We start from the raw sequence: 20,797 nt of genomic DNA, 5'->3' as shown, positions 1-20,797 counted from the left end.
AACAATATACTCTGTGGTGTTTGAAAGAAAAGCATTGCAGTGGAAGTAGTATTTTGAGTTGAATCCAACGAGCCACATGAGTGTGAAATAGCACAACCCATAAAAACAGATATGCTGTAAATATTATATGCTTGTTAAAAAGAATACAGCTTCTACTGGGATTTTTAAAAAAGAAACCATCTTTCAAATATCTATAAAAGCTATCCCTTCCTGTGTTTAATAGTGAGGTAATTATCAAGTCCATTTATGAAGGTTCTTCATATGTTAAGCAAGTATGTTGTCATTACATTTAATTATTATATGTGTTCAAATAATTTTAGTATGAAGAGAGGAAATTGTTTAGCGAGCATTCCAGTACTCAAATAATTTTAGTTGAGATGTCAGAAAATGTATGCTCCCCTTGGAGATTGATCTTTGGGTAATATAGGCATTCTGTGCTCCATTGCGAAAATACAATCACACATTAACCGTTCCAACTTTCTGATTCTATACCTAAATGTTGTTATTACTTCTGCTCAGAGCACCGAGACGTATCCTGCCACGAAGTTACTTTTTGGTGGGGGTGAGGTGAAGCTTGTAATTCTACTCAATTGACTGATTTTCTTCTCAGATCTGCACAGTGGATGTCGGATCAAATATTCATCTTTCCCTTCGTGTGTGGAGCCCCCACTGTGTCTAGCTGGTGTTTTAGACATGTAAGGGGTGAATGTTATTGAAATCAAGGTCTGACATGCAAATGAACACGCGTGCTTGTCATTGCCACAATTATGGAAGGCAGAAATATAGCATGAATATAACTAAATTGCCAGTGATGAGATTCGACATCACCATTTTTTAATGTACAGGGAGAATTACGTACTAGGAGAACATGGAAAGAAAATATTCGTGTCTTACGATGTTGTTAGTTCACCTGATTGACAGAGATATTTTCACATATGTCCAATCCTGATCCTCAGGTTTTGAAGAACCCACCCCATAGCTAGATCTTTTCATCTACGAAATGAGGATGTGCTTGCTTTCACAATTTCACTGCGTGAAAGTCAGAATTGCAAAGGAAGTTGTAGTTCTGGTGACTTACTAGCTGATTTTATCCTGAACCGAAATGAAAAGTTGTTTTACAAAACTTCACAGTGAAAAGGCTTTTCACAAAACAAGAAGGTCAAACTAATTTTGACTTGGAAGTGTTGAAACGTGTTCTCCTGACACTTCTTTGATTGAAACAGAATGTTTTGACCTTCTACCTCTTAAACACTGTATTTTAGTTTGATCTCAATCTACACATTTTATTTTGGGTGAGTATGATAATTGCATCTTCCTATGGTCTTTGGATGCTTTATCAGAGTTGGATTGTGGGCTTTGCTTTCTTGGATTTCCTAATAGCTTGGGGTTCGTAGTCAGATTGTCTCTCCTGTGGAATTGCACCTCGTGAAAATGCCACGTGGGTAACATGATCCAACAAGATTGTTCAGCACAGCAGAAAGAGGAAGAGATCCCCAAGGCCCCACAGTACCACAGATGTGACTCAAACCCAAGGAGTTCCGTTCAGTTTGGGCTTGGAACAACACAGCAGAATTTCAGTTTTCCATCAAAAAGATGGAATAAAAGCTTCAGCAAAACTGCTTCCGCAAGGAAAAATTTCCCAATGAAAAATCACTGACAGAAGATTTAGAATCTGCTCTAGTACTTGCCCTATTACTTCATCGGCACGTTTTGAAGATTTGTTAGTATGAAGATGCGTTTTGTGCGTATATAGTGTACAAGAGTTCTGAGTAATATTTTAGATCAGATTCCTCACTGCAAAATGAGCTCACCAGTGTCAGTGGGAGATGTTTGTTCACTCCCCATTGAGGGAAAATATTGGTTCAGTGTACCTCTTCATAATTCATGCGCATGATATTCTTTCTGTAACTTGGGAAGAGAAATTTCTGAAAGTTTTTTTGGGGGGAGGAGACTCAATATGCTTCAGATGTCTTGTTTAGTTTTGTAAAGTTCAGTGGAAGTGTATCATATCTTGTTTTACTTCATACAGCTTGCTTACATCGAATAAAAGCAGTGTCATGTCCAGATAGTAGTAATAATACACAATTACTTCTCTAGAGTGGAGTAACAAAGCAGCTGGCAATATGAAACTGAATTGATTGAATTGACTGAATTTTGATCATGTGCTGTATAAAATCAGTAGTCATACCACATTGGCTTCGTAAGTCTCTGAACTGCTAAAGTTCATATAGTCATAGAAGTAGGACGTGACTGACCAGGCATATCTGAAGCAAATCTTCAATTAAAGTTCTTCATATTACTATGCATTCAAATAAGACACATTTCTAAAAGACCTTTACTGGGTTTATTCTATCAACGCTAGATTTGTTTATTTACTTACTTCCACCATGGTTGTTGTAGTAGAAAATCTAACCCCTGTTTATTTTTTCCTTAGAAAATTGCCTTCATGGTAGCATTAGGACTGGTTACAACAGAACATTTGGAAGGTAAGATGGCATATGTTGTTTCACAGTTCGGTTTTTGAGTGAAATCTTTTCTCTTGGCTGCTCCAAGAGGAATTGGTGATTCTGTCCTCTGGAGGAGAATGAAAAATCTGGTGAAACGTTATCTACGCACAATTGTGCTTTTCAGCCTCAAAATAATGGGTGACCTTACTGTGCTCTGCCTCCCATCCCATTGCACAGCTCAAGGGGCATGAGAACTGGCTCTGCAGCCAGCACCAGCAGGCTTGGCATAAGCTGGCGTTTGGGCTCACTCAGTCATCACAGTCCTTTAAAGGGTGTTAACAACTGGGGGACGATAGTGGAGCAAAAAGCCTGCAAAGGCTCTGACCAGCACTGATCAGGTTGAAGAATCAGCGAGGTTCAAAGATGTTTACTCAGATCTTCTGTAGCAAGCATACCCTCTCCTCTTTCCCCGTGTGAGATGGACTTTCATTTTCTGAGTTAATCATCTGTCATCTCTAGAGTTCCACAGAATAATGCGTAAAATAGTGGTGAAAATCTGGCATTTGTTTTGTAAGATTTTAAGCAAATTAGAAAACTACCTCTCACAAAGACTTCCTTCCCTCCGTTTCCCCCCATTTAGCCAAAAAATAAACAAACTTCCAGTCTGATCCTGCTTTTGCGTAAGGGTTGCTAGCATGCCTTCCTAGGCTTCTGAGTTCAAACAAATACTGACATACACTAAATGCAGTATCACATAGTGTTCAGTTTACTTTTCCAACCTTCAAAAAATACCATGCAAGAGTTAGCAGATTTGTACCTTCCTTTGCCTCAGCTTTGTCTTTCTGAAAACGTAGATGAGAGGGGAAAAAAGAGTTTGTTCAGCAAATTTGCCAGTGGTGTGAGATGAGGTGGGGGTTTCTTGGCAGAATGGGTTAGTTCTCATGGACAGAGAAGATACAGCTATTTTTAAGAAAAAGTCTACAGCTTGATGTGTTTTAGTTACATGCTCGGCTAATACAAGTTGGTGTGGTTCCACTGGTATAAGGAGAAAAATCTGGTATTTGTGTCAGCTGACAGTGATTCTTGATCACAAAAAATGTTAATGATAACTGACATTTACCACCCATCCCATGGACCATTGTCAGCAAAATACTTAGGAATTTCCAGTGCACTGAGTTTAAGTTTTATGTGCTTTAGAGTTAGGCACATGCTTAGATACCGTGCTGACTCAAGAGGTATCTACCATTTTACAGCTTGATTTCTTTTTAGTAAGATTCCCTGTGCTTCTGTTCCTTGGTTTTAAGAGAGGTTGTGCATTAGGGAGAAAATAGGATCTTAATTGCAAGGTGTCCTCAATATATGCGGCAGGTTTTCTGTGGGTCTTGTTGCCTTTTTTCAGTGTCTTTCCTCTCTAAATCTGCATTTTAGAAAATCATTTAATGTCCCAGTGACTGAGAATTTGAAAGCAGTTTAAAGAAACTTTAAGCCATCGGCCTTTTTAATCCCTTAATGGTAATGGATTGAAACGGAAATTAAAAAGCTACAGCAATTCTGGGAGAAGATTTATAATCCAAAAAGTGCAAATGATGACTGGTTCTTGTTTTCTTTGTCTAAGGAAAATAGGACAACATTTGAAATTATGCTGAAGTGCAAATTATGCTTACAACAGAGAGAACTTCATTTTGAATAATTCTTTACCCTTTGATTTTATTGGAACTAATAAATTGTTTGTGTGGATTTAATGCTTATGTTTGAAACGCTAAGTACGGCTCTGCTCTGTTTGTTCTACAGTAAGTGCGGAGACGCACATTTTGAACCTAACTGCTACAATACTAATCCTGCAGAATCAATTCTTTCAGACAAATTCACTTTTTATATTCCTACGAGCTTTAAATAAATGGCTCCCACCAAGAGCTCTTTACTATGGAAAGGGTATTTCTTCATGAGTATTGGTGATTACAACTGCCAAAAATACCCTTATAGCTTTCACATGCTAAAGGTTATTATTTTAGTGCTATGTCATATTTACGGTTATCAGCCATTGCTATTTATCAGAAAGCAGTGGTCATTACACAGTTCAGTTTATTTTAGTACTTCTAATGTATTTCTCAATTTCACGTTTTTGGAATTGAACTGTATCAAGATTGGGTCATTAAAAGCTTATTCACTCAGTATCATTAATTCACAGTGTTACTGCTTTTCTTCATTTTCTTCGTTAATTTTGTGGTGAAGGGCTATGATCCACTTCTATATGGATTTCTCTGTCAGCCTAGCAGCCTTTCCACCTAACGTCCAGAGGAGCATCATTCCCCTTACTGGGAAGAGAGCTCTGTTCTGCAGAGCCCGAGTGTGAGGCATCTTTTGGGGCCTTTACCAGTAAATGAACACAGGCACTTGCACTGACTGACATTCTGCAAGGTACAGCTTTCCCTGAAGACAAATTGTCATTACAGGCCTCATAGAATGACCGTACAGAGTGTTTACTGATGAAGGGAGCCGCTCATTGAAGCTTTGCCTCCAACATAAAGCTATCTTCAGATGTATTCATCTCTGTCAAACGTATTACAGTTCAGAGGGGTTTTTTCTGTTTGGGTTCTATTTTTTTAATTAATCAACTAAGAAATAACATAGCCAAATTCTGTGATGCAGTGCATGGTTGTAACATATTAAATGTCTTTCTCTAGGCTATTAGAACACCTTTTAGCAATACCATTGTGTAAAAAAAAAAAAAAAGAAGTAGATAGAAAGCAAAACTTTAAAAGAATTCTTTAGTTCAGGTCATTCTAAAAATGCACATCTTGTTTTACCATAGCAAAATAAAAACCCTGAAATATTTCCATCTACGTTACTGGAATGTTTTAATCAGTTAAAACAAATTATTTATTTTTACTTTATTGAGCCCTGTTTTGAAATGTACACACAATACTTTTTAGCAGAAGTAACAAGTAACAAAAGATAGTATACCAGCGTATGCTTTTGTTCTATCTTGGTGTGATTATTGACAGACACACTCTGAGATGCACATACTCCTTATATCACAAGCATGGATGTTTTTTGTTCACAGTTTGCATAAATAAAGTGCTGACATTGTGCTCTTCCTCCCTGATGGCTGCATAGGGTGGAGTACGTCTAGAGCTGTGTCAGTTCATTAGTCTCCCTCTCTCTTTATTTCCATCTAGTCCCACTGCTATTACTTTTCCCCCCGCCAGTTTTTATCTCTGTACCATAGCGATTCCTCTTCCAAAGCTGCATTCCAGGTATCTACCACATGTGTGATTCAGACTCCATCAAATATTTCTGTTGCCTTGGTGAAAGCATGTACCGAAGAAATTCTCTCTTAAACCTAGGACCCAAAAGGGCAGAGAGCTACAGATCCATCACAGTCCTCCTGTGAAGACACTCAGCCCAGATATGGACACAGAAAGCTCTGCTGTGTCGAATTCTTTGTTTCTTTTTCTGGGTCAGTGAGAAGTCACAGTCTTGTATCCCTGTGACCGCTTCTGAAAGACTAAGCCCGGGCTACCCTAACTCCAACTTTTTCCCTTCGCTGCCACAAGGGTGCTGAGACACTGCAAGCCCTGGACTCACTGACTACGTGGCGTGGGTTACGGAGCCTGGCTGCAAGAAGCACGGCTCCAGCTCACACTGTTGAGACCAAAGTAAAGATCCGTGTCTAGCACTTACCCTCCTGCTGAGGCCTGATTCCCTTTAGAGGATGCCAAAGAGTCTGGAAGCTTCAGGATGGAGATTTCAGCATAGCCAGACGAGCGTTTCATAGGAAATACTTTCACAGTAGGACAGAACTGTTACCCATACAAGATCCTCCGGTTTGGAGTCTGCGTAGCACCAAGGATGTTAACAAGATGCTGGCAGCGGTTGCAGCCGTCGTGTTTATTGCACGTCTCGGTGCAGCCTCGGATCACACGTTTCTTGGTAGTGAGATTCTGTATAGCTCCCTGAGTCACATGGCAGCATATGTCTAGCTCGTGTCAAACTGTGAACACAGAGCTGCCTGTACTCTTTGAATTGCCCTAGGAGAAGACACCTTCTGAGCGTGAGAGGTGACATGTTCCTGTGCCAGTGGGAAAACCCAGCTAGAATATGCAAGTAGTTGTTCTTCTGCTTTTCTTGTCTATCCAGTTTCCTTCTGATACATCCATCACTCGAAGAGTGGCGGCTTGGCCAATAGTCTTTTGTGAATGAAAAGTTTCAAATCAATATCTTGGAACTCAGGCCAGTACAAAATCCATGCAAAGTGTTGGCCTCATCTCTAGGGACACCATGTTCAAGACGTGACCAACAATACTAATACCATTTACTGTAGCAATGCTTAAAGTGGTACGTGGCCTTTTTTACTCTGTGGGGAAGTGATCAGCATCACTCAGGAAAGGGTGCCTGGAAACCAGAACTATGTGTTGGGAATCCAATTCCCATGTCTCCTGAAAGCTGGGTTGTATCTTACTGTTGGATTGCAAGTGGGAGATAGTGCTTAATATCCTGAAGGCCATTTTCTGGTGCTGAGGGTGTTCTGAGGTAGACCTCTTTAGCTCAGACATTGACGAAAGATGCTAGACCTTCTGCAGAACCAGATGGTGTCCTGAGTTTCTGTTGGGTGTGCTCCTGGTCCTCTGGGCTGAAGAGCTAGTGCTCCTGCCAGTTCCTCTCATTCTGAGAGATTTACTTAGAGCAAGACAGAACGGAGGTACCACCATCGCGGGGGCATTTAGACTAACAAGATCCCTCTGGCACCTCAGCACAGAGTCCAAACTTTGCCTTACAATATTCACGTAGGAAACATTTTGGAACAGAGCATCAGCCCAGCTGTGCACGCTTCATGTCATGGGATGGGTGCTGAGTGGATCTCCTTGCTAAAGTATGTCTGCTCTTACTTTATTATAAAAATAAAAAGTAGGCTCTAAAATACATGGTTGTAATAATCTCACCATTCTGAACTGACATCAAGAGGTGGATAAAGAAATTCCATATGGCGGAAAAGAGATCCTAGCTCAGATAAAAGTAGCATTAAACCTGCAGATTTCCGTGGTTGAGGAATGCGCTCCCTCTTTCTCTGTGTGTTTACAGAAGTATGCCCATGGCTAATTGTTGCTAAATGCAGTCCTCGGCAAGTACCATCTTGAGTAGGTGTTACCATTTAGCGGAAGGGTGTGTGTTTCACCCTTTTCCAAACAGAGTTGCAATCTGATGAGCCTATCTTTGCGCTGCTGTTTCCAGTGACACAAATACATGTACGGCTCATAACGACATTTTGCATGCTCAGGATCATGAAGTTGTATATTTTTGGATGGATAAATCATCATGCCCTAGTTAGAACTGAATCTAGCCATGCCATTCTGACCGTGCTTTTTCTAACCTCCAGAGAGGAAAAGCAACTTAAATTAAATTTAAAAGGATCTCTATGCTTTTATCTGATATGAATTCCAAGGCTTAACTGCTTTAAATGCTTCATTTTTGTTAATAGCAGACATTGATAGTATTTGAAAGCTCTCTGTTGATGCTTGCTGAATATATATCTGAAGGGATCATAATAAAAATCTTGTAGGGCAGCAGAAGTCCACCTTGGAGGAAGGAAAAAATAAAAAATGCCTGTGTTCTGAATCTTACAAGAAAAAGCTTATTAATGTCAATCCTTGAACTGCAGCAAATATCAATGCTGATGCAACCCAATTATACTTTAGAAACTGAAACGGAACGCAAAGCCCAAGGGGTTGAGGGTAGGAGCATCTTGCTTAACAAGTTAGATCTACATTTTTCCCTGATGAATGAGAAACGCACAATTCATGTTTCTTTCCATGGTTACAGAAATCCAGAGCAAGCGTCAGGAAAGAAAGAGAAGAAGCACAGCAAATCCAGCCTACAGTGGACTCTTGGAAACAGAGGTACTTTATCATTCACTTTTTTTACCCCAGTTCTATTTCATGTCAATAAAAGGTTTAAGTGCTTCTTATTACAAAAGTATATATGAATGCAGAACCACACATTTACTTGTAAAGAGATATTGATGTGGAAAAGAAAGAAAAGATCTCATCTCAGTAGCTAAGCAACAGGTTTTCACCTCACAACATCACTTGCTTCAAACTAGAATTCGTCTTGGTTTTAATAAAGGCCAAAAAGACTAAATTAATGTGGGACCTAATTACACTTTCACCCACGCAGACAGTCCCTTTAGGTCAGAACTGAAGAACAGAAGTGCTGCATTATGTTCAAACTTGCATTGCTATTTCTCTTTTCCTATGTGCCAAATAATAAATGGAGAACTTTTTTTATTAGTGACATTCAGAAAAGGGATGTGTTGGTTTAAGAATCAGTGTGCTCTGCAGGGGGTATGGAAGCCTGCATAATAAATATAATAATGCATAATTAAAAATAAAATGCTCTGGATAATCTCTGTTGTCTGCTACACTTATGCTGTTACATTTATAGTAGTAGCAAAATTTGGTCCTACATAATATTGGATTGCAAACTTGGTGTAAAAGCAACATATAAATAGACTTAACTTCTTCTGAAATTGTTTTTTTCTTTGTTTCTGAACTGACATATATGCATTTATTCAGCTTATTAAAATTCCATCTTTAAAATTTCACCACAGTTTGGGGTTACTATTTGAACTTCTTACAGGAATGAAACTGATTTGCAGCCAGCTCTCCATTTGAGAAAGATTTCTCTGTGTTCTGAGTTCTTTAAGCCTAACAGAAGTGATTTTTCTTTATTTAGGTACAAGCGATGCAGAATTTTTGGTATGCCAACATTTCAGATTTCTGTGTTTGTTGGCAGGCAGCAGACAGATGAGGCTAAGAAGAAACCCACCAGTAGTCAAGCTGCTTAGCAGCTTGATTGTTCTTTTTTTGAAAGTATTGGAGATTTTTATACTCCAGAGCAGCTCTGGGCACTTGAATTCTTCAGAACTCCTAAACTTTTCTCTAGCAACCTCTTCAGAGCAAATACTGATGTCTATACGGCCAGTGTTTAACACAGTAGGAACCTTAGCCTTGCTAGCATTAAATTTTTAGTGTCTTCTCTTAGACCTTTTTGTCCTGATGAGTTTATTAAAATACTTGCAGCAGAGTTTTATGGCTGTAGTCTGATCGGTGTTTGTGAGAACCTCAATTATCTTGGAGCAGGGATGGAGGAGGAGATGGGGCGGTCTGCTGCACCCCTAGTTCATACTTCTCATTATAGCTATTCTCAAAAGCATATCCTGAAGTGAAAGATGGCATGGAGAAAGAAATGTCTGTGAAAGAGTCCTGTGGCTGATCAGCTGTGTCCTCATTAGGAGTTGTCATTAAGTACTGACCATGGGGAATGCCGTTCAAGTAAAATGGAGGCAGATGGTTTTTCTCTGATCAATTAGCTGCTCAGATTGATTTGCTAATCAGTGAGTTGAGGTATTTTGTGGCGTTTCAGGCATTTTGGTGCAGTTTAATTTACGGTTAGTCTACTGAATGATCTTTAATTCATGATTGTTTAAATTGAAATTGCATATAAATTAGACTTTTTATTTGCCAATGCCCCTCAAAACGGCAGGAGCTCAGCGTCTGTAGTGGTGATGCTAGCTTCCTTGATTACAAAAATGTGATCACGGTCTTATGTCTTCACTTGAATGTTGTGCTTTTTCCTTTCAAAGCTTTTTGTTTTTAAAAAATTGAGATACCATTCTATTTCCCACCCTCGGTAGCTTTTTGCTTTTTTTTTTCTTTTTTCTTTTCTTTTTTTTTTTTTTTTCCATAGGAAAGGGTTAAGTTTCAGGCTGGGTATTTTTTGAAGGAAGAAACATCCATTCAAAATTCATTAACAGACTGGCAGGCACCCGTGTATAAGAGAACAGTTTACTCACCACAGAATAAATCATTTATTAGCAAAAACCCTCTAATTTTCCTCCAAGCAGAGTCTAACAACATCTGATGGAGGAAAATGGTACTGTTTCCAGTCCTGCTGTACAAGTAGGATGGCTCAGAGACACAATTAGGGGTTATATAGACTGTTAATGAAGCCCGGCTTGCTATTGACCAATAGCTTTTACAATCCGATGAGTTGGCGATGGGCTGCGTTAAATTAGTTAAACATCTCAGTCAGGTTTCCAGTGATCTGTGTTTGCAAGTTTGAAAATCTTTGGTGACCTCAGCAGATTGAAATCGCTGCCAGCTCCTAGAGGTCGTACACATTAACTTCTGAAAGAGAAATATTTTGCTTAGGCCCTAATACATTGCTTGCAAACGAAGTATGTTTCTACGAACTGTAGGCAAGTGTCACAGGAGGTAGTGATGTTTTTCTGCAGGGAAGTCCATCGCCATTTCTATATACGCAAATAAAGATGTTACCTCACAGCAACAATTTACTACGCAGATTTTCCTTTATGGATATTGTTTATCTGCTAGATCTTACCGACCTCTGGAACATATCCTGAAACTCAATCAGTAACATTTGCAATTTGCATTTCTCTCTTGTTCATAAAATCTAATGCACGTCTAACTGCTCTATGAAGAACTTGTTAGACAGATAAATAATACAGCTGTTTGTATGACAGTCTCAGGGGTTAGCAAGGAATACTCTACGTCACAGAACTGGCTTCTGGATAGCTGGTTTTGTATGAGGGACGCTAATGGAGCTTGTTAATATGAAATGGTAAGAGATAACCAGAGCACTTTTCAATGACACTGTGGTTGGTTTCTTTTCCCTTGTAGCGGAAACGCCTTGCATCAAATTATTTGAATAACCCCTTGTTCCTTTCAACAAGAGGTAAGCATATTTTAAAATGAATATACCACTATTCTAATGACATGTTAAATATTTATTAGTAGGATTTCATATGAATTACTGCTAGGGTACCATAGGGCATTACTTTGTGTAAGGTCCCTGCACTTTTTAGCGTGCAGTGAAAATAGATGGTTTTCCTGCAAAAACAATGAAGGATAAGGCTGAAGGTCAAAACCGTGTAGAAATGGATCCAAAGTCTCTGCAATCAGTGGAAAATCCATTCTCTAGTATTGTAAGCACCATGCAGTGAGAGGACTGATTGAAGAAGGCAGTGTTGCCAACCCCAAGGGCTTAAAAATATATATTGAAAAATGGGGATTTAAAAAATAATTACTATTCTGGGCCTATTACTATTTCATCTGCCTCTTTTTATCAGCTTTAAGAAACTGCTGTCCATCCTCAAGGGCTAGAAATTTACCATACCTTTTGCTTTAAAAACAACGGCTGAAAACCACACAATTTTTCTGACTCCAAGAGCTGGAGCCATAAATTTAGATTTGATGGCCTTGAAGATGCCTTCCAATCTTGTATTTTTAAGAACTTCAAATGCTGAAAATTTCGTGGTAAAAGCCTTGAGAATGAACCATTTGGGGATGATGATGATTAGCTCATGTGAAGAAGCCCATTCCGGGGAAAAATGTGCAACATATAGAGAAAGCAAAGAGTTGGGAGGTGGGAGATGAAACAAGGAGAACACTGAGTACAGTTTAATTCTTCAGATGAGGCCCATGTAGGATTTTAAGAGAGGAAGTGAGAAGCTTGAGTTGCATTTCAGAAGAGGAGAGAAAGCCAGTAAAGAAATGTGATTATGTCCTTGCCCTCGTGTTGCCTTTATAACTTAGGCTCTACTGTGGTGCATTAGAGGTAAGGGAAGACAGGCCTTTTTCTAAGCCAAATATTATTTCAGTATTAGGAGCATTTACAGGGGTAATTTCAATTAAGACACGAAGTTTTGACAGTTTTTCAGTGTTTTCTTGATATCCCTGTCAAGTGCCATGTTTAGTGCTTGAGATTCATCTTTCTGGCCCTGCCTTGAATTCCTGCGCCACAGGATCACCAACTGACATGCAGTGGTCCTTCTCTCTACCTTCAAAACTTCATGTGCTAGATGCAGGCAATTGGCCTACTTACCATATGCCTCTAACGCACAGGGTCTCAGAGGACAGGAGAGGTTATTACACGGTAAACAGCTATGATGGCATGCCTCTTAGCAGGAGCCCATGCTCATGTGAGCCCCAGTGGAAAGAATGTTATTCCTGGCTTAGTTTTATCTTCAAAATTAAAATTATAATTTATTATTTGTCTTATCATAGCACTTGTTTTTCCCATGTAAACACATGGGAAAAATGAGAGAGAATGGCAATGTTAGCAAGCCGTGCTGTTAGCCCCACAGTGGATTTTGTTTAAGTTAGGGTTTGATATCTCTGAATCTTCTTTCTGCCACGTTTCCCATTTTATTTGCAAGGAAGTAGGCAGGTGACAGAGTTCCAGTGATGTGGCTGTCTCAGAGCCGCTTGGAAATCAGCACTCTCTCTCCTTAATTGTGAATTCCTCTTCGAGTCCTGTATCTTTGGTTTTTCCAGCATCCAGAATCTGTGCTGGGATTCTGCATATTCTGTCAATTTTAATCTGGACTTCTTCATAGCAAAACTCCCCACCTCTGTAGGGGTTTGTTAGCTACGTGCACCAGCTGCCATTGTGCTAAATACTGTGCAAGCTCTGAACTGAAGGCAGACGCTGGCCCAGACAGCTTGACACTGCGGTGATGTAGTTGTCCACCTTCAGTGCAGAACTGCCTGCCCCTTCTCTTATAAAACGCTCATTTTAAAAAATTGTCTTCGGTTTAATTTTTCCGCAGCTAGAAGGCAGAAGTGGACATATTTTAAAATGTTTAAAACTTTATAGTAAAAGTGAGCTGAAAAGAGAAATAAACAAACTAAAAAAATCCCTATGAAGTACAGGAAAAAACTGTCATTTCCAGAAATGCAGAAGAGAACAATTCTTGTAAATTTTCAGCAAAATGTCAATTAATCAAGATTCATTTATCTGAAAATGTCTTACCTGAAATGAGGTCACATCCCCTGACATGTATCATTTGCAGAAAAGACTCTTCAATTATCAAGCCCCTGTTTATCTGAATAACATTTATATCCCCTGAGTAATCACAGTGTCATATCGCGGTGGATCTCTGTGTGTGTATTTGTGTATATGAAGTGACATCTACAGATTTTATAAGTCTGTGATAATTTATGGAACTCATTGCCAAAGGATGCTACCGTTGTTGGAAAAAGTAGACAAATTTATGGAAGAAAAATCTATCTAAGGATGTTAAATACAAAAATGAAGATGCAAACTCCAGGTTAGGGAAGCCCATAAACTGCTAGCGTCTGGAAGGATACTTCTGGAGTAGAAATATTTACTCTGTGCTTGCCCTGTTCTTGCACTCTGTGCATGAGTGGCAGCGCTGGATGCTGTTAGCAAAGAACCCCAGACTGTATAGCCTTTGGTCTAACTTAGGTGAAGCTGTTCCTTCATTCTTATGTTCCTCTTCTTACATGTGCGTGTGGTGTGAATGTGCCTGCATCTTCACATGTATGCGTACATCAGTGAATAAAACAAACGTGTAACAGCAGCAAGCAACTCCCAGGTTGGTCCGTATATGAGAGATGACACTGTGGCAGCTATATTCCCATTTGTGATCAGAGAAGGAGCTGAAGAAGGACAGAAGGACAGAAATAATCAACTTAGTTGTCACCACTTTAGTCCAAAGAAAGGCCTCTCCATCAGCTGTTTGTCACTGGGACAGCATGCACCAGCCTCTTACAAATCACCAGCAAAAATTACAACCCACTGTGCGGTTTCCATAAAGCTGTTAAAATTTTCAGGCTTTTTATTTTTGGACCAAGGTGTGATGAATTTCACAAATATTTTTATGAAAGGTTTGGCCTGCTTTCCAGTGAGCTCTGATGGTTCTTGTTCTTATCAGGCTGTGAATGTAATCACTACAGACTCGGTTCATCAGAAGGTCAAAAAATCTTGGCGGTTTGGGTGGGAGTAGTTTGGTGATAAAGAGTTGGTGATAACATAAAGGTCAGTTGCACAAGTAGCTGACCATTTTGGCCATGAATCAACTGAACGTTTAAACATGTGTTTAACGGTAAGTCAATGGCACCACTTTCATACTCCAAGTTAAGCGCCTGCTTAAGTGCCTTGCTGGTTCATGGCCAGACTGTTCATCACCCAGCAGGCTGAAGTCCTTAAGAAAGACTTTTGGACTAGTGACATGCAGAGAGGAGGTCCTCATGAAAATTTTTGAAAATTTGAAATGGGGTCTGTGCTTCTCATACTATGACTTTTTAGCATCAGGTCTTCAGACACAGGATTCCTGCAATGTAAATTTTAAAATCTCAAATGCTAATTCCACTGCTTACTGTTGCATTCTTTCCTGCCCGCGTTAATTTTGGCAATGTCCTGATCTCCTGTGTCACAGCTTGACTAAAATTATTGCCATAGCTGAGAACTAACACTCACTGCAGCGATGTATTTCCCACTAATCTGTTCTCTGCCCTTCTTTCATATGCTAGCAAATGAGGATCCATTCTGGAAGGTATGTGTAGCAAAATTTCTGTATTACCAGTGTCTTTCTCATCACCATGTAATTCAGTGCTTGCTTCTGGTTATTGATTGTCTCTATCAAGATACCAAATTGCAGTATTGTCTTTGCCTTTCATACTGATTGTGTGAAACATTTCCCACTTAACGAAGTGGAGCCTCTAAGTTAGAATTTCAAAGAGACGAACTCTTGGGCTTTCATATGCAAGGCTTGAGATTAATCCTTTTGTAGAATCCATTGATTGAGAAATCGCTAGTCCAGATTTGTGGTTTTAATGAAAATTTTAAGAAAAATGAGTAACCATTCTAGTTTGTATAGATTAAATCTCTTTACATTGAGGTTAAAATTAAGACTTTTTGAGCAGGTAATTTCTAAAGAGTAATATTTTGGAGAGCGATTTTTTTGACAGGACTGAGTTAGAATTCAAGTTATAAGCCTGACTAAAACTATCATGAAACATTATAATTAATATCCCTAAAAATGAAAATATGCTTTTGGAATTAACAAAGGTACAAAATTATTATTCTCCTTTGTGGAAAAGCACTACGAAAATTTAGGTTTTTTATAATGATTCACGAGCCATGAGAGTTTCAAAATCAGTACCTCCTTTATTAAAATGCACTTAATTATACAAAGAGTAATTAACATTGCCACCAGATTAGCATAGCAATTTACTACATGACATTGTAACTTTGTTGATGAGTCTTAGTTCATTTCTTATATTGCTTCAGACAAAGTACTAATCAGTCTTGTTGGAGAAAGGTTGTCAGAGCAAGTCTGAACAGAGAACAATTAGTGCCAGGGAGAATAGAGGGTCAGAGGAGCCCTCTAGAGGAGTTCACAAAAGAGGGTACATAGCAAAATGTTGTACTCGAGTGTACTGTTCTCCTAGCTGCTCTTTGAGGCAAGGGGCATAAAACATGGAACTGTGTTTTTTCCCCAGAAACTTTGCCTTGCTTGCTTCCTTCTGCTTTGGACTTGAAGGACAAGTGAGCCACATACTGACTTTGACCCATGCTTCAGAATAGAGCTGTGCATGGTGATACATGTGTTGGAGTGACACGTTATCAAAAACAAGTGAAATAATTCCTACGTCACAAGCTGGCTATATTAGTCGACTCCCTCCTGTGTTTGATTAGTTGGTTTTTATTTTTCTATCTGTTTCAATTTATGGAACTTGCTTCTGGCTCTTTGTTTGTTTGTATTTGTTGCTATCATACACCATTATTTCTGTCGTCTTCTACAGCGGGCAGGTCCTTTTGACAATAAGATTTTGTGTTTGGATGAGCCTGTCTGCTGCAATAGAGGCTTTGAATGCTGTATAGAGAGAAGTTCTCAATGGATTGACTTTACCCAAGCCATCCTTCCTCTTCTCTTGCAGAATGAGATCCACCACGATGAACACTGCACTGCTTGCAAGCGTGGCGTTAACTTGCAGCCCTGTGGCACATGTCCCAGAGCATATCACCTCAACTGCTTGGACCCACCCCTCAAAACTGCCCCCAAGGGGGTTTGGGTCTGTCCAAAGTGCCAACAGAAGGTAAGCTATATGGAGCATAGCACGCCAAGAAAAGAAAATGGGAGAAACCTCGAATTTGTGTACCACTAAACTAATCTAACCTATGGTCACAGCTTAGGGGACCACATTAGCTAAAGTAATACTGAGAGGCTTTTAGTACAGTTTGCAGCATTTGTTTCTGATATTTTCATCATCCTAGAGTTAGAACATACACTGAGTGCCTTAGCTTCCCTATAATCGCATCTGCTAAGATTTGTCCTTTTAAAATGTCTCTTCATTTCCTTTGCTTCCCTTCTTTACAATAAAGCCACCAGTATGTCGGGTTGCCAGACAGGTAATGTAAATCTTACAGATGAGGAAGGGAGTGCCAGAAGGAGACACTGTTCACCAGTGGATCTGAAAGCTGTGAGGAGAATACTTCCTTTTCCTTAGATCATGTTTATTACACACAGCTATTGATCATAGTCATGTCAGAAATGCTAATTTGTCTAGTTGCTGTGGATAATGCTGATTGCATGAACAGGAAAACAATTACTAAAACAGTACAGTGTCACTAAATTGTAAAGTGGAGGCTTAGATTTTGTGCCTTAGAGTTCTTTGTGTTTAGCATTGAGATCACTGTTACGTTCCCTTGAAAATGACAAGGGGAAATTCTAGCATGCAGTTGCAGAGAGCAGAGCAGCCCAGGATTAGGTCTGCGCAGTCATGTTTTCATACGGACCAGCAACTTCTCTCATGCTGAGAAGACAACACTCCTGACAGTGTGGAATTCTGCTTGTCAGGGACTGAAAAATGTCTTCCAGCCACGGCAGCAAAAAACAGAGGGTTTGTAACCCCCTTTTAGCACTGTTCGGCAGTGCTGTTTATAGTCAGGTGTAAAGGAGTAAGCCCCAATGGAGACACTGCTACTCAAATCATGGTCTTGTTACTTTTCAGCTTGCGAATTCTGAGACAAGGACCCTAGATCTGGTCCTGCAGAGCTGTGAGGCTGGAGGAAGAAACGCATTAATGTCTGTCTTTGTGGAGTCCTAACTTTTTATTGTTTCCTGGGCTTATAGGTGTTAAAGAAAGATGACAATGTGCCATGGACTGGAACTCTGGCTATTGTTCACTCCTATGTTACTCATAAAACAGGTAGGGATTAACACAACTAATGACAAGGGATTCTCTGCTCGTGTCGGGCGATGCCATTTGAGTCCTTCATGGCACTAATATTAAAGTGGTGTTGTAATGCTACCGGGTATCATGACATTATTAGGCAAAGGGCCATAAGGGCCTGTGGCTGGGAACAGCAGGTCACTTTCTCTTCCCTTCCCCTCGGTCTGCTCCTTCGCTATCTTCTCTCTTTAAGGAAGCTGAGATTGATCTCTCAGGAACTTCACTCTGTGGAGGAGGCTGTCATCAAAGTGGTGCCTTCCTGAGAACAGGGCTGAAAACAGGATTTTGAGGCAGAATCATGTCAGCCTGGGAGGCAGAGAGACACAGTCAGGCTAGGCAGAGCCATGTAATTGGGTATATGTAGCACGATGCCAGACTAGTGTTTCAGATACTACGGTAATATCAGCTCCTAATTGTTTCTGTAGTATGTGGTATTGCAGTCATTAGTATCAGATGTCGTATGATATCTTTGCACTGACCATTACTCTTCTTTAGTTCCCTGTTGCACTCTTACAAGGGGCTGTTTGGGGCATTAGATCGTATTTGTAAGGAGCTTTGCAGAGGTCTGGCACTGTTATGATTTTTGCTTTTCAGTCAGGGTCACTGAACTATTGCCATTCCAGGTGGCTGACCTGTCCTTAAACACCATTCACCTCTTTCTTGGAGACCTCCAGGACCACATGTGGTCCAAGGATTTATTTTAATTCATCTCAAAGGCGCATTTTGGGTTGTCCTGTGTTCTAGCTGTTGACGTAGACACCGGCATGCAAGCAGAAACTCCAGATTTATTTGCCTGTACCTGCTGACAAAAGGCTAACGAGACCTGAAACTCACCATTCAAAATACATGCTTTTGCTTTCTGTTGTCAAGCACACAGTTTTGCCCTCTGTCCTTTTCTTAACTTCTGCATTCTTAATCCTATTGTTCCGCAGTCAAAGAAGAAGAGAAGCGAAAGTTATTAAAGAGAAGCAGTGAGCTGAAGAGTGAGCATAGACAGTTAGAAGAAAAAGATCGACTTCTCAACAATGCAGTGAAGGTAGGACACCTGACTGGGGACACAGAGCCTCCTGCAGAGATGCTTATAAAGAATTTATGCTTGAAAACCTGATATTTTGTGGCTAGAAAATGATTTATGCTCCCAAGCTACAGATGTTCAAGTATGAGTGTGTTTCTCTCCAAGGAAAAACACATGGATTTTCTTTATGCACAAAAGCAAGCTGCTTTGGCAGACTGAGGAGGAGAAATCACCAGTGACTGAATTCCTGTTGCATGCAAACCACCCCCAACATAGCTGTGGCTGCCTTCCTTATAGTGCCATACATAGCTTTCATCTGTCCAGTGACTTCAAGGCACTTCCATTCTCTAGGTGAAAAGTTTAGTCACAAGCGTGTTCTCCAGTGGTAGCTGCTTGTCCATTAGCTCAAAACTCTTGAGATTAGGTAGAAATAACCATCTTTGCTTGTCTTAGAGGCTGAATCTTGTAACCTCCTCGTGACTGGATTCACAATCCTTTTCGCTGTGAACGTGTTTCAAAGCTACACGTTGGCTGGGGAAGTCACCCACACGTACTGTGCTATGGGGCCCAGTCTCTGACAGTAATGAGTGGCCTGAGTTCAAAGCCATAATTCCTATCCTTCATGGGTGGAGGAACTTATTTGGGACTACCTCACCTCAGGCCCACTCTTAAGGGGTAGCTGGCATGGCAGTCTCAATAAATATTTGAAACTTCCTTACCCTGGAAAAATCAAAGTGGCAGTTGCAAGTGTAACTGGTCACTAGTTGTTTTACCACTACAGTTATGCAGAGGGGGCATGTTAAAATATTTATCACATTTAAAATAGAGTGAAAGGAAAAGCAATAACTTATTAAAAGACATCACCGTGGGGAACATTCCCTGTAAGTGTGTATAGCCACCATCAGCAATAATGGAATCACACATATGTATGAAGAAGTGACTCTGGGGTACAGAATATCTTCAGTAGGTAGGGGAGTGCAGTGGGATGAGGTGTTCGGAAAAAGAAAAGCATTTGGGGGTGCAGTCGGCTATCAGGTGTGTGTCAGGGCTGTCAAAATCAGCAAGATATCTACCTAAGCAGAATCAGGTTCTTGCAGTGGGCAACACTGTCTTATTTAAATGGTAATATCAGCTGATGATTATATTTATTGGAGATATGTCCACTCGAAAGGAGAAAAACAATTGAAGGTGTTCCAGCACAGAGCAATTTCATTTCTGACATTTGCCTTAACAGAGATTTACATTAAACAGAAAACTCTCATACACACCACAGGTGGAATGGTATTATTTGGAAAAACAGAATGTGATTTATCCTTCACCTGAGATTTCACCTGTCTAAACCAACCTCTGACCAGCTCCACGCAGTTGCTTTTCAAACAACTTGACTTTCAAGCAAGCATCTCCCCCTTCCTCAGGACTGGAGACCTCCCCCTACCCCAGGTAGTCTAGACCATAGCCAAAGAGGAGCAATCTGCAGACAAGTAACCAGTTTTGCCAGACCCCTGGGCCCACTGGGAGAAAGAAAACAGGAGGTTTCAGATATTAGAGAGGCCACCGTCCCCTTCCGTCTAGCAGACAGGCTCAGGGTTTTGGTCTCTCACATAGTCCCTCTCAGGCCAGTTGATAGTGTAAAGGATGGGATGTTAGCTGCAGCAGTACGGGGCTGGGGAGGGAAAGGAGAATTACCGATTCTTCCTTATCTCCTGTTGGAGAAGAGGAGGTATTTTAAAAGGTGTAGATGTGGCACTTAGGGACATGGTTTAGTGGTGGACTCGGCAGTGTTAGGTTTACGGTTGGACTCGATGATCTTAAAGGTCTTTTCCAACCTAAATGATTCTATGATTCTAAGAAAGAGATTTGGGATGCCTTTGGCTCCTGCTGTCATGCTCATTTTCATGTAGGTTTGTATGAAACGTTTCAAGAAACTGTATCAGAAATAGTGTGGCCAGCAGGAGTAGGGAGGTGATCGTGCCCCTGTACTCGGCACTGGTGAGGCCGCATCTCGAATCCTTTGTTCAGTTTTGGGCCCCTCACTACAGGAAGGACATTGAGGTGCTGGAGTGTGTCCAGAGAAGGGCAACGAAGCTGGTGAAGGGTCTGGAGAACAAGTCTTAGGAGGAGCAGCTGAGGGAACTGGGACTGTTTAGTCTGGAGGAGGCTGAGGGGAGACCTTACCACGCTCTACAACTATCTGAAAGGAGGTTGTAGCGAGGTGGGGGTCGGTCTCTTCTGCCAAGTGGCTAGGGATAGGACAAGAAGAAACAGACTCAAGA

At 40.5% G+C, this 20,797-nt stretch overlaps 1 protein-coding gene across 1 annotated transcript in view; it reads left to right on the top strand.

Annotated features, from left to right (window-relative positions):
* PHF21B (PHD finger protein 21B) overlaps positions 1–20,797 on the top strand; it is a 33,587-nt gene that overhangs the window by 11,750 nt on the left and 1,040 nt on the right. The window contains exons 4-10 of the mRNA XM_009576958.1: positions 2,435–2,486; positions 8,268–8,344; positions 11,147–11,201; positions 14,804–14,826; positions 16,214–16,372; positions 17,410–17,485; positions 18,442–18,545. Of these exons, the coding sequence (XP_009575253.1) occupies positions 2,435–2,486; positions 8,268–8,344; positions 11,147–11,201; positions 14,804–14,826; positions 16,214–16,372; positions 17,410–17,485; positions 18,442–18,545 (546 nt within the window). The remainder of the gene's footprint in view (positions 1–2,434; positions 2,487–8,267; positions 8,345–11,146; positions 11,202–14,803; positions 14,827–16,213; positions 16,373–17,409; positions 17,486–18,441; positions 18,546–20,797) is intronic.

Source organism: Fulmarus glacialis, unplaced genomic scaffold (genome assembly GCF_000690835.1).
Source record: "Fulmarus glacialis isolate BGI_N327 unplaced genomic scaffold, ASM69083v1 scaffold6244, whole genome shotgun sequence".
Classification (NCBI taxonomy): Eukaryota; Metazoa; Chordata; class Aves; order Procellariiformes; family Procellariidae; genus Fulmarus; species Fulmarus glacialis.
Note: the sequence above shows the minus strand (reverse complement) of the source record. Positions and strands in the feature narration are given on the sequence as shown.